Source organism: Neoarius graeffei, chromosome 16, assembly GCF_027579695.1.
Source record: "Neoarius graeffei isolate fNeoGra1 chromosome 16, fNeoGra1.pri, whole genome shotgun sequence".
Taxonomy (NCBI): Eukaryota; Metazoa; Chordata; class Actinopteri; order Siluriformes; family Ariidae; genus Neoarius; species Neoarius graeffei.
The window spans coordinates 47,636,012-47,646,845 of NC_083584.1; the positions used below are offsets into that span (position 1 = coordinate 47,636,012).

A 10,834-nucleotide genomic window follows, 5' to 3' on the forward strand; every position below is an offset into this window, starting at 1 on the left:
TAAAGTTCTTGTAGAACACTACAAGGTGCTACTCAGTGTGTTTTAACATGCCTTTGATACACAAATCGCTCTTAAGCTTCACTCGATTCTAATTGTCTCAAAACTACTCTGTGTGTTTAAGGAAGACCTTCAGAGTTTTAGGCCCTGTCCACACGGCAACGGATTCAGGTGAATCCGATACAATTGTTTATCGTTTCGGCCTGGCGTCCACATGGCACCGACGTTTTGGGTGCCCCAAAACGCAATCTTTTGAGAACGGGTTCCAGAGTGGAAAGATCTGGCAACGTTGCCGTTGCGAAGTCGTCTGGATGAGTAGAACGGATTTGTTTACGATGACGTCACAACCACATGACTGTGAGTGCTTCACGCCGGGTAGAAGTGTAACGAACTTGATGCGAGTTGTCAACAAATCCTATAACTTGGTTCATGAAACGCGCTTACAAAATATTTTCACTGTGAATATTTATTGTGCAATGGTGCAAAGTGAGAGAGAGAGAGAGAGAGAGAGAGAATAGCCCTTAGGGCAGAGTCAATCCCGCCAGCAAAAATAGGGAAAAAAAGGAGCGATCTCACCTCTTCAGATGTTGGTTTAAGTCCTACAATACATTCCTCAAAAAGGGCGTAGAAGAACAAATTAATCCATCAACGTGTAGCATTCAATTTATTCCGGACCATTAAAGATGCCGCCTTCCGCGTAGAATCATACGTCATCCTCGCCGCCATATTGGATGGGTCAAAGTGGAGAATAAAGATGCCTCATTCATGTGCTGCGTTTAACTGTACCAACAGGTTTACCGTCCAAACGAGATCACATGGGATTACCTTTCACAGGTGAGACTGGAAAAATACTTTTCATTGTATTTGGTCATTATAATGTAATTTTACGAACAGATTTTTCTGACTTTGTGGCTAATATGAAGTCTCGCGCATAATAGTTTATGTGCATGCGTCCTTACTTCTTCTATTGTTCTGGTGTCTCCGAAGGGACCGTCTTACAGTGCCCCTAGAGGTGTGGCATGTGTATTGCATCGTTTTCAGCAAGCGTTGCGTTGCCATATGGACCTGATATTTTACTGATCGTTGCCCATTTGGACGCGATATTTTTTTAAATAACATCTCGTTGCCGTTGTCGTGTGGATGTAGCCTTACTTGGACTTCTGGTATTGGGGTTTGTTTGTTTTTTGTTGTTGGGAAATGGGTTCCATTTCCAGTAATGGTCAAAACGTCAATTTGGTTTTCACTCACACTTCAGTAGGTGTTTAGAGTGAGAGCTGAAGAACAAACGTTGGATGTAAGCCGTCTTGAAATCCCACTAGTCACCTGTGAATGGAGAACGAACACATAACTGATCCTTCTATCACGCACACACACTGTTTATTTAACCTCCCTTACAGCCAGTAGGCTTCTACGATACAGTTTAACCTGATACACAATGCTACATATTAGCTAGCATTGTAGTCAAGACCACCTAAACTGAGACCAAGTTGTGACCAAGACAGGACCAAGACTTTGAGGGCTTGAGATCAAGACCAAGGCAGAGTGAGACCGAGTCAAGACCAGGACCAGAACAGTGTGTGTGTGTGAAGGGGGTGGGGGTGGGGGAGGGGTGACAGTTGTTACCAAGAAGAAAATTTTCAAATTAGCAATGATTCACGCTATTGGTTGTGTTTGAAGCAGGAAATTTTACATCCAATCACAATAACAATGTTAACAAATAGATCAGACAATGCGCAGGCAATTTAGGAAAATCCCCGCAGCTGTGGTCTTGACTGGTTTTGAAATAAAATCCTGAGTCCTCTATGTCTGAGACCGAGTAAAAATGCGGTCAATTTTGAGATGAAACCAAGACCTTCAAAAAGTGGTCTTGAGCCCGGTCTCGAGTACTACAACACTAGTATTAGCCACATTTAGCATTTATTCCTCCTGATATTACTCAAAAATGCTGAAGAGTTCACATTTGTATTCTCCACGTACGCTTGAATCATCTGATCAAAGAATTATCCTGATATCCTACAGTACTGAAAACATTATTAAATTCCAGCTGTTAATGCTAGCATGGAGAGAATACTCTGCACCCGGCCAGGTGTGGAAAGCTGTCTTGCCCTCATTGCTGTTTGTGTCCCAGTGACTTTTGTTTGTTCTGACCAGCTGTACTCTGATCAAAGCCCATAGCAGTTAGTAGTTAGCACAGATGCCGTTGACAGCTCCTCGTATTCTCCGAGCTCTGATCTGATCAGCCGAAGTGTGCGTGAGGTAATACGTTTTCAGTGGATTAATTGACACACCTGTGTTTGGTTCCCCAACAAGCTATCACAGTGCACTCATCGGCTGTCCATCAACGCCTGCCATGCAGCTGTGTCCAATGGATTGCAGTTCCCCTTTTGAATAACAGCTACAGTAGGTATACCCTCAGATATCTGCACAGACTTCCTGCTTTTACTCACCAAGTTACTCACTTATTTTTCACCACTTTATTTTTGACGCACCCAAGTCAACCTAAAAATGTTAAAGCTGTGTTAGTGTTGAGCTTAGCTAAGCACTCACTAGATATGAGGTTGATAGCTCAACTACGGGAAAAAAAGCTAACGTTTTACTGTACTGTAAAAAAGAAAAAAAAACAGTGCTGAAAAAGTTAAAACTGACACCTTTCTGTTTCAGCAGTTTGTGCTACAGTAGCTCTTCTGTAGGATTGGACCATATGGGCTAGCCTTCGTGCCTCATGCGAATCAATGAGCCTTCGAAACCCATGACCCTGTCGCCAGTTCAACGGTTGTCCTTCCTTGGACCACTTTTGGTAGGTACTAACCACTGCATACCAGGAACACCCCACAAGATGTGCCATTTTGGAGATGCTCAGACCCAATCATCTAGCTTAGCGTTTCTCAACCTTTTTTCAGTCACGGTACCCTTCAGAAGTATGCAAATTCTCAAGGCACCCCCATATAAAATATGCGCAGTCACGCTGACCATACGCTGACCCCGGCAGTGACGTTGTGACATGGGAAAGGGGGCCGTGAGACAAATTTTGATGATCTGCGGCGATGATCTGCATTAGTGTAACTATCGTTTTTTGGAATTTTAATTCATTTTATTTATTTCAATGTTAGAATATATAATTTTTTGACGGCACCCCTAACGAAGCCAGACGGCACCCCAGGGTGCCACGGCACCCTGGTTGAGAAAGGCTGATCTAGCCATCACAATTTGGCCCTTGTCAAAGTCACTCAGATCCTTACGCTTGCCCATTTTTCCTGCTTCCAACACATCAACTTCAAGGACTGACTGTTCTCTTGCTGCCTAATACTAATATATCCCACCCCTTGACAGGTGCCACTGTAATGAGATATCAATGTTATTCACTTCACCTCTCAGTGCTCATAATGGTATGGCTGCTCGATATTAGCATTACTTTAAGTTTAAAGTGTTTAAAACATGACCCAAGCATACAGAATGTTACCTGATTAGCTAACACATAGGTACAACTGGATTATTATCTCATCTCATCTCATTATCTCTAGCCGCTTTATCCTGTTCTACAGGGTCGCAGGCAAGCTGGAGCCTATCCCAGCTGACTACGGGCGAAAGGCAGGGTACACCCTGGACAAGTCGCCAGGTCATCACAGGGCTGACACATAGACACAGACAACCATTCACACTCACATTCACACCTACGGTCAATTTAGAGTCACCAGTTAACCTAACCTGCATGTCTTTGGACTGTGGGGGAAACCGGAGCACCCGGAGGAAACCCACGCGGACACGGGGAGAACATGCAAACTCCACACAGAAAGGCCCTCGCCAGCCACGGGGCTCGAACCCAGACCTTCTTGCTGTGAGACGACAGCGCTAACCACTACACCACCGTGCCGCCCTCAGATTATTATTATTATTATTATTAATAATCTCATTGATGATGGTGCAGCTGGAAAGCTGACTTCCTGTCAAGAGCTAACAGCTAATGAATTGGTTTAGAACGAATAAACAAATTAGCCCACATTTTAATTTTCATTTCGAAAAACGCTGTTTTATCATTGGGGAAATAAAACTGCTTTTCTCTTGAGTTATGACATGACGTGTGTGTATATAATATAATAAGATCATGGTAAATTTTGCATTTCATTTAAAAAGCCCTTCAACATTTGAGAAATTATGATAATTTCCGAGAGAACGTTACACCATTTTACTCTGAAGCATTTCATTGAAATCGTATAACAAAAGAAATAATGGAAGAATGTGGAATTATATAAAGGATATTACATGGTGGCATGAAGATATGAAGTTTGTCTTCAAGTGTTGAATCTATTCATGAGTGAACGAGTGAAAACATTTTTCAAAACAAGAAGATAAACTTTATATCTTTGCGCCACCATGTAATGTTCTTTATATTATATGGACACATCTACAAAACATACTCAAGTTAATCAAAGGAATTTTAATTTTGAACCGGTTCATCATTTTGACAGCATGCATCTAGTCAGCAGGAAAACACTGGGAGTGACATCATCGGAGTGAAACATCAGGATTTATTATACATACAGAACACTTTTTCGATGGAATAAAAACATGTCATATTCCCTTCTCGTGGGTTTCATTCATTTGGTTTGATAGCATGCAATATTGTTCGCATATCATTTATCTTATGTGTATTATGTCATTCTACCCAATGGAGAATGAGCGTTGAATATGGTTTACGATATTGCATGGTTGTCAAGACAACATGACGTCACATGTCAGAGACGTAAAACTTCTATGCTAGCGAGCCACTGTGATGATTTGTAAACAAACATGGCCGCCAGGTTTGCTTCATTAAATACAGAAGATTTTGAGAGAATTTTGAAAGAGAAAGAGGTGCTGAACACCTGAAAGGAATGTATAATAATAATAATAATAATAATGGGCGGCACGGTGGTGTAGTGGTTAGCGCTGTCGCCTCACAGCAAGAAGGTCCGGGTTCGAGCCCCGTGGCCGGCGAGGGCCTTTCTGTGCGGAGTTTGCATGTTCTCCCCGTGTCCGCGTGGGTTTCCTCCAGGTGCTCCGGTTTCCCCCACAGTCCAAAGACATGCAGGTTAGGTTAACTGGTGACTCTAAATTGACCGTAGGTGTGAATGGTTGTCTGTGTCTATGTGTCAGCCCTGTGATGACCTGGCGACTTGTCCAGGGTGTACCCCGCCTTTTGCCCGTAGGCTCCAGCTTGCCTGCGACCCTGGAGAACAGGATAAAGCGGCTAGAGATAATGAGATGAGATAATAATAATAATAATATTGGCTGGCTTTTTTGTGGTCTATCAGATATATTCCTTTCAGCTACTTGTCTTCGACTTGTTCAGTATCATGCTAGCTGAATGGAATATATCTGATAGACCACTCAAAGCCAGCCAATATTATTTAAATATGTCACTCAGATCCACGATGCATTTCGTATGAAAAATCTGAGTTTTTCAACACGAGAAGATAAACTTCATATCTTCAAGCCAACATGTGATTTTCTTTTTATTATATCGACACATTCACAAGCAAAAAGTAAACAGATTTATCAAAACAATTCATCGATTTCCTCATGAGTGACATATAGAGATTTATGTCACGGTTTTGGATCTCCGTGTCCTGGATGGAGCTCGTATTAAAAAAAATACAAGTGGTGTATTTCCCAGTAAAACACTCATTTCCATATAATAAAGTTAACTAAGTGATGAATTCACAGTTTCTGTAAAAATGATTGTTTTCTTCTCTGACACTTTTCTTCCAGCTCTGAACCATTCCTCTAATTTGGATAGGTGATCCATCCATCCATCCTTTTCTCTTCTTTTTTCCTTTTCTTTGATTAAGATCACCATCTCAGACAGTTCCTGAATCGAAGCAGTCGGTTTAAATCATTTCCGTTTAGTGACAGAATTCCCAGCCACTCAGACAAATCTTGCATTTCAGACAGAGCCGTTTTGTAAATTTCATCTTTTGAGTCACATTCGATTATAGAAACTCATCAGCACTTTCCCCGAGGGCAGTCTCCCTTTTTTCCAGTTGTGTAGAGGAGCAAATGAGTGTGATGCAAACAGCCATATGCTGTAAATGGGCTAGTAAATGAATGTCAATTATGTGGGCCAATTAGGATGATGTGTTTACTGTGTAAACAGAAGCTGTTTGTGCTTCTGCAGAAGATTTTATCTAATGCTCTGGGTCCTTACCGAAGCTTCTGAGCTGCCAAACCCTGATCCTTTCTTTCTGGGTTAAATTTGTTGCTTTAGCAGTGTGTATTTTAAGACTAATAGAAAGCGCAATATGTAGAACCAGACAAAAATCCTACACGAGGGTGAATCAAATGAAAATTGTGTTGCTTTTTCATTGTTTTTGTTCAGCGTTCCAGTGCTTAATAAGTGTCCAGAGTCCTCTAGAAAAAAAAAATTCTGATTCAGATCTAATTTGCGTCTCATTGTCAAAGTTTTGATTTGACTCACCTTCATACACATCTATCTAAGAGTTCACATTGCACGAACTGCGCTTTTTTTTAACCTTCTTGTCTCTGGATTGTCATGTTAATAGCTAACACAGAAGCTGACTAGTGCCTGAACTTGTCTGTTGAAGACGAGATAATAAAAACAAGTTCCCTGCAAATGGAGTATTGATGGCCCTCTCTATTACACATGAAGGAATTAGGTGTCATGATGAACCACTGATGAAGAGTGATCTTCTCCGAGTCTGGTCTTAAATGAAGCATAGGGTGAATTCCAATGAATTCCATGACTGGATGTTTTCTTTCAAACCAAGCCCTGTTTAAGATGCCTTAATGGTCACAGGTGAGTCATGTGACCAGGCAAGAAGGTGGGACGGCTATGAAAGTAATTGACATCTCACTTGAGTGCTTTTTCTTACCTTGGAGAAGAGCACAGATCATCTCTTTGTCCATCCAACTGGAAGCCTTCTACTTAGATCTCATGGTTATTTTTTTCATTCCATCATTCTGTAAACTCATCACATCGATTGAGGCACATCTCGAAACATCTACAGCTCTGGCTCTTCTGTGTGTTCTGGACTGTGATTCACAACCGTACACTCAAAGTGTGGATCTTCTCTAGTGGATCATCATGTTCAGCTCTGAGCAGCTCTTATCTTCTCTGAACCCTGGCGTTCTGCACTCCTCAGCGAGTCAGTTCTTCCCTGCCTTTCCCAGCAGGCTGGGCCATCCTCAGCTCCTGATCCCTGCTCCACTACTCAGCTATGAGTTGCTGCGCACCTACCTACAGCCTGAGCCTTGTAAACAAGCTCTTCTGCTGGCATCACAGGCATCTTCCATGGTCCGACTTTCCAGTGACACCGGTAAGAGCCGTCAAAATTGCTGCGTTTCATGCTCTATTTGTAGTTTAGTTGCAGTTTTGTTTATCAGGACTGTATTAGATATGTACCACATCCCTACATAGTATTATTGGGATGATACTGTAATGTCTTTTAATTAAACAACAAAACCAACACATCCTTCTGTAAGAAAATATACATTAAATAAAGGACAATGTGTTGTCTTTTGGCCAGTGAAGCAGCAAAATAGATTGTCTTGTGTTGCTTATTTAGGCAATATATATTTTAATAATGTACATGTATTTCACAGTATGAGAGGTAATTTGAGGATGATAGCCTATTCTCTGATAATAGCCATCCTTGGCATTTAATGGGACTTGAATGTTTACAAAGGATCAGCTAACAGCTTGTAACTAACAATCAATTACGTGGCTCCGCCAGAGAGAGCTTAATGAATGCAGCGCTAATTAGCCAATCCAGAGCTGTTAGTTCCCCCCGTCAGTCGCTGGCGTCCACCTAATTGGCCACATGCTTCCAGATGAGCCACGGCCCGCCAAGCAGCGGCGCGCTCGTGCCAACTACAGCAGCTGGCAGCTGGAAGAGCTGGAGAAGGCCTTCAAGAGCACGCACTACCCTGATGTGTTCATGCGCGAGGCCCTGGCACTCCGACTGGACTTAATCGAGGCTAGAGTTCAGGTACAATCTCTTTCGAATGGCTTTGTTATTGCTGATCACTAACTCTTAAATATTTATGTCAGGTTTTTCAGACTACAGTGTGTACTATGGAGACCATCACTTACAGTATATAATACTCCTGCACAGTTTCGTGCTTTCTCCTGTTCTTGTTCAGCAGATTAAGGGTTTTGCTCATTAGTTGATCATTCTGATAGCTTTTTGAAGAAAAGATTTAAACCTGTGCACTCAGTTCTGGCTCCTCAGGACTAGAGCTGAGAATCGATATCTGTTTATACTAAAGGTGGCACGATGCCAGCTCAAAATGGTGGCAGATATAAAAGAAAAGAAAACATCAGACATCAGATCCTGTAGGAAATTGGAAAGATTGGAATTAGATTTGGAAAATAATTGTATTTATGGAACTGGAAATGTTTATATGTCATATAATATCACATCATATTATGTTTATTCTTTTGCTAGGATTGGTATTTATATCCTATATATATTTACATACACTCACCGGTCACTTTATTAGAAACACCCCTACATCCACCTGCTGTTTTATGCAGTTCTCTAATCAGCCGATCCCTTGACAGCAGCAATAATGCATCAAATCACGCAGATACAAATCAAGAGCTTCGGTTAATGCTCACTTCAAACATTAGACCGGGAAAAATTGTGATCTCAAAGTGTGACTTTCACTGTGGCATGGGTGTTGGTGCCAGGTTTGAGTATTTCAGAAAGTGCTGATCTCCTGGGATTTTCACACACAACAGAATGGTGCGAAAAACAAAAAACACTGAGTGAGTGACAGTTCTGTGGGTGGAAACGTCTTGTTGATAAGAGAGGTCAGAGGAAAATGACTAGATTAGTTTGAGCTGCCAGGAAGGATATAGTAATGTTAGGCTTTTGCTGGGATTCGAACCTGGTTCACTGGTGTAATAATCCAGCAAACCCCCACTAGGATGACTCAAGTGCAGAGGCGTGAGGCGGAAGTAGAAAAAGTTTATTCACAAAATGTACAATCCAAGGCAAAAAACAAAAGTAATCCAAAAGCTCAGAAGATACAGGGAAAATAAAAAATATCCAAAAGTTCAAAGTCCAAAAATAAGAAAAGGCAAAAATGCAAACTCTCAGAAGATCTCAAAAATGGTAAATACAAAATTCAAAAAGGTCCAAAAAGAAAGCAAACCACAAAGACACAGGCAAGGACCATGGAACAGAGGGAACTAGCACTAACAGGCATAGCATAGGAAAAAGACTCCATGACAAGGGAACAAACAGAGGGGTATTTATACACACACTAATTAAGGAACAGGGCGGGGCAGGAAACAGGCAATGAAGACAAACACAAAAACACAGTGGCGGCCTCTAGAGGCCAAAAACAAACATGACAAGATGGAAATAACAGCGGCCTCTAGAGGCCAAAACAGTCCCAGTCCTAACAAGTAACTCATATAATCACTCTTTACAACCGTGGTAAGCAGAAAAGCATCTCAGAATGCAACAGCAGAAGACCACATTGGGTTCCATTCCTGCAACCAAGAACAGGAATCTTAGAATCAAGAACAAGTTCCTATTAAAGTGGACGGTGTGTGTGTGTGTGTTATATAAGTACAATTTATTAATTTGTAAATAAATCATTTTATGTCCTTTCTGTAAAAAAAAAAGCTTATTATTTTTTAAAGAAAACAGTAAGGGATGAGGCGGTGTGATGGTGCAGTGATTAGCACTGTCACCTCACATCAAGAAGGTTCTGGGTTCAAACCTGCTTGCTGACTGGAGCCTTTCTGTGTGGAGTTTGTATGTTCTCCCCGTGTTTGCATGGGTTTCCTCCGGACGCTCCGGTTTCCTCCAGCAGTCCAAAGACATGCGGATTAGGTCAACTGGCTACTCTAATTTGCCCGTGAGTGTGAATGTCTGTCTGTCTGTCTCTCTGTGATAGCCCTGTGATAGACTGGCAACCTGTCCAAGGTGAACCCCACCTCTCTCCTGAAGTCAGCTGGGATTGGCTCCAGCTCACCATGACCTAAAATGGTTAAGTGGTACACAGAATCAATGAATGAATATGGGATGAGTATCGGTATCAGAAAAGAAAAAAACGGTATCCTGTCATGTCTAGTTTATACATGTGGGATGAATAAATATCAATCAGTAGTATTATGAACTGATGATTCCTGCACCTCACACAATCACGTGTCTGTATGGTACAGGTATGGTTCCAGAACCGCAGGGCGAAGATGCGCAGACAGATGAAACTTCAAGGACAGAGTGGAGACCTGTGTGCTGGGAAAGACAGCGAGGCTAGGAAACCAACACCTTCCAGGAGGATTACGGAGTCAGACATCATCCAGGTGGCATGCTGGGATGGCAAACAGGACAAGAGCGCTGGACACAGACAGCAGCATGGGGCCAGACAGCAGGCAGGATCACGAGAGACCAGTCCAGAGGAGCTCCGCTTCTGCAGCATTGCCAAACTGAGGGCCAAGGCCAGGGATTATGAAGCTGAGATCCACAGCACTGCAGCCAAGGGCGATAGGAAGTGGTGCTTAAAAGCACACATGTCCGAAAGTGACTGATGAAGGTCCACTGTGATATGGGAAGATCTGAATTCCTCTGGTGTGAGTTTATTTATTGTGACCTCATTATTACACAAGTTGGGAATGATACGATACATTATTTTTTTTTTACCCTGATATATATGTATATAGAAAAGATGCCTTTGATATAAAATAATGAAATGAAACATTTCTACATTTTTAAAAGGTACTACAAAGAGCAGTAAACAGAAATAAATGAAACAAATTCAATATTTGACATGATGACCCTTTAGTTAAAAAAATCAATAGTAGTCTCGGGTACAATGAGGGCAG

The 10,834-nt window shown here is 41.8% G+C and overlaps 1 protein-coding gene across 1 annotated transcript; it reads left to right on the plus strand.

Annotated features, from left to right (window-relative positions):
• The first annotated feature begins 6,780 nt into the window (after positions 1 to 6,780).
• si:dkey-43p13.5 (paired mesoderm homeobox protein 2) lies at positions 6,781 to 10,540 on the plus strand. Its single transcript, XM_060942257.1, has 4 exons — positions 6,781 to 6,807; positions 7,070 to 7,310; positions 7,825 to 7,982; positions 10,175 to 10,540. The coding sequence occupies exons 1-4, from the start codon at positions 6,781 to 6,783 to the stop codon at positions 10,538 to 10,540; spliced, it is 792 nt and encodes a 263-aa protein (XP_060798240.1).
• The last annotated feature ends 294 nt before the right edge of the window (positions 10,541 to 10,834 follow it).

Excerpts from the sequence above, each read along its gene's own strand:
- si:dkey-43p13.5 (XM_060942257.1), top strand. The coding sequence starts at position 6,781 with ATGGTCACAGGTGAGTCATGTGACCAG. Across the intron at positions 7,311-7,824 it reads CCGACTTTCCAGTGACACCG|ATGAGCCACGGCCCGCCAAG; the intron begins GTAAGAGCCGTC and ends ACATGCTTCCAG. Across the intron at positions 7,983-10,174 it reads TAATCGAGGCTAGAGTTCAG|GTATGGTTCCAGAACCGCAG; the intron begins GTACAATCTCTT and ends TGTATGGTACAG.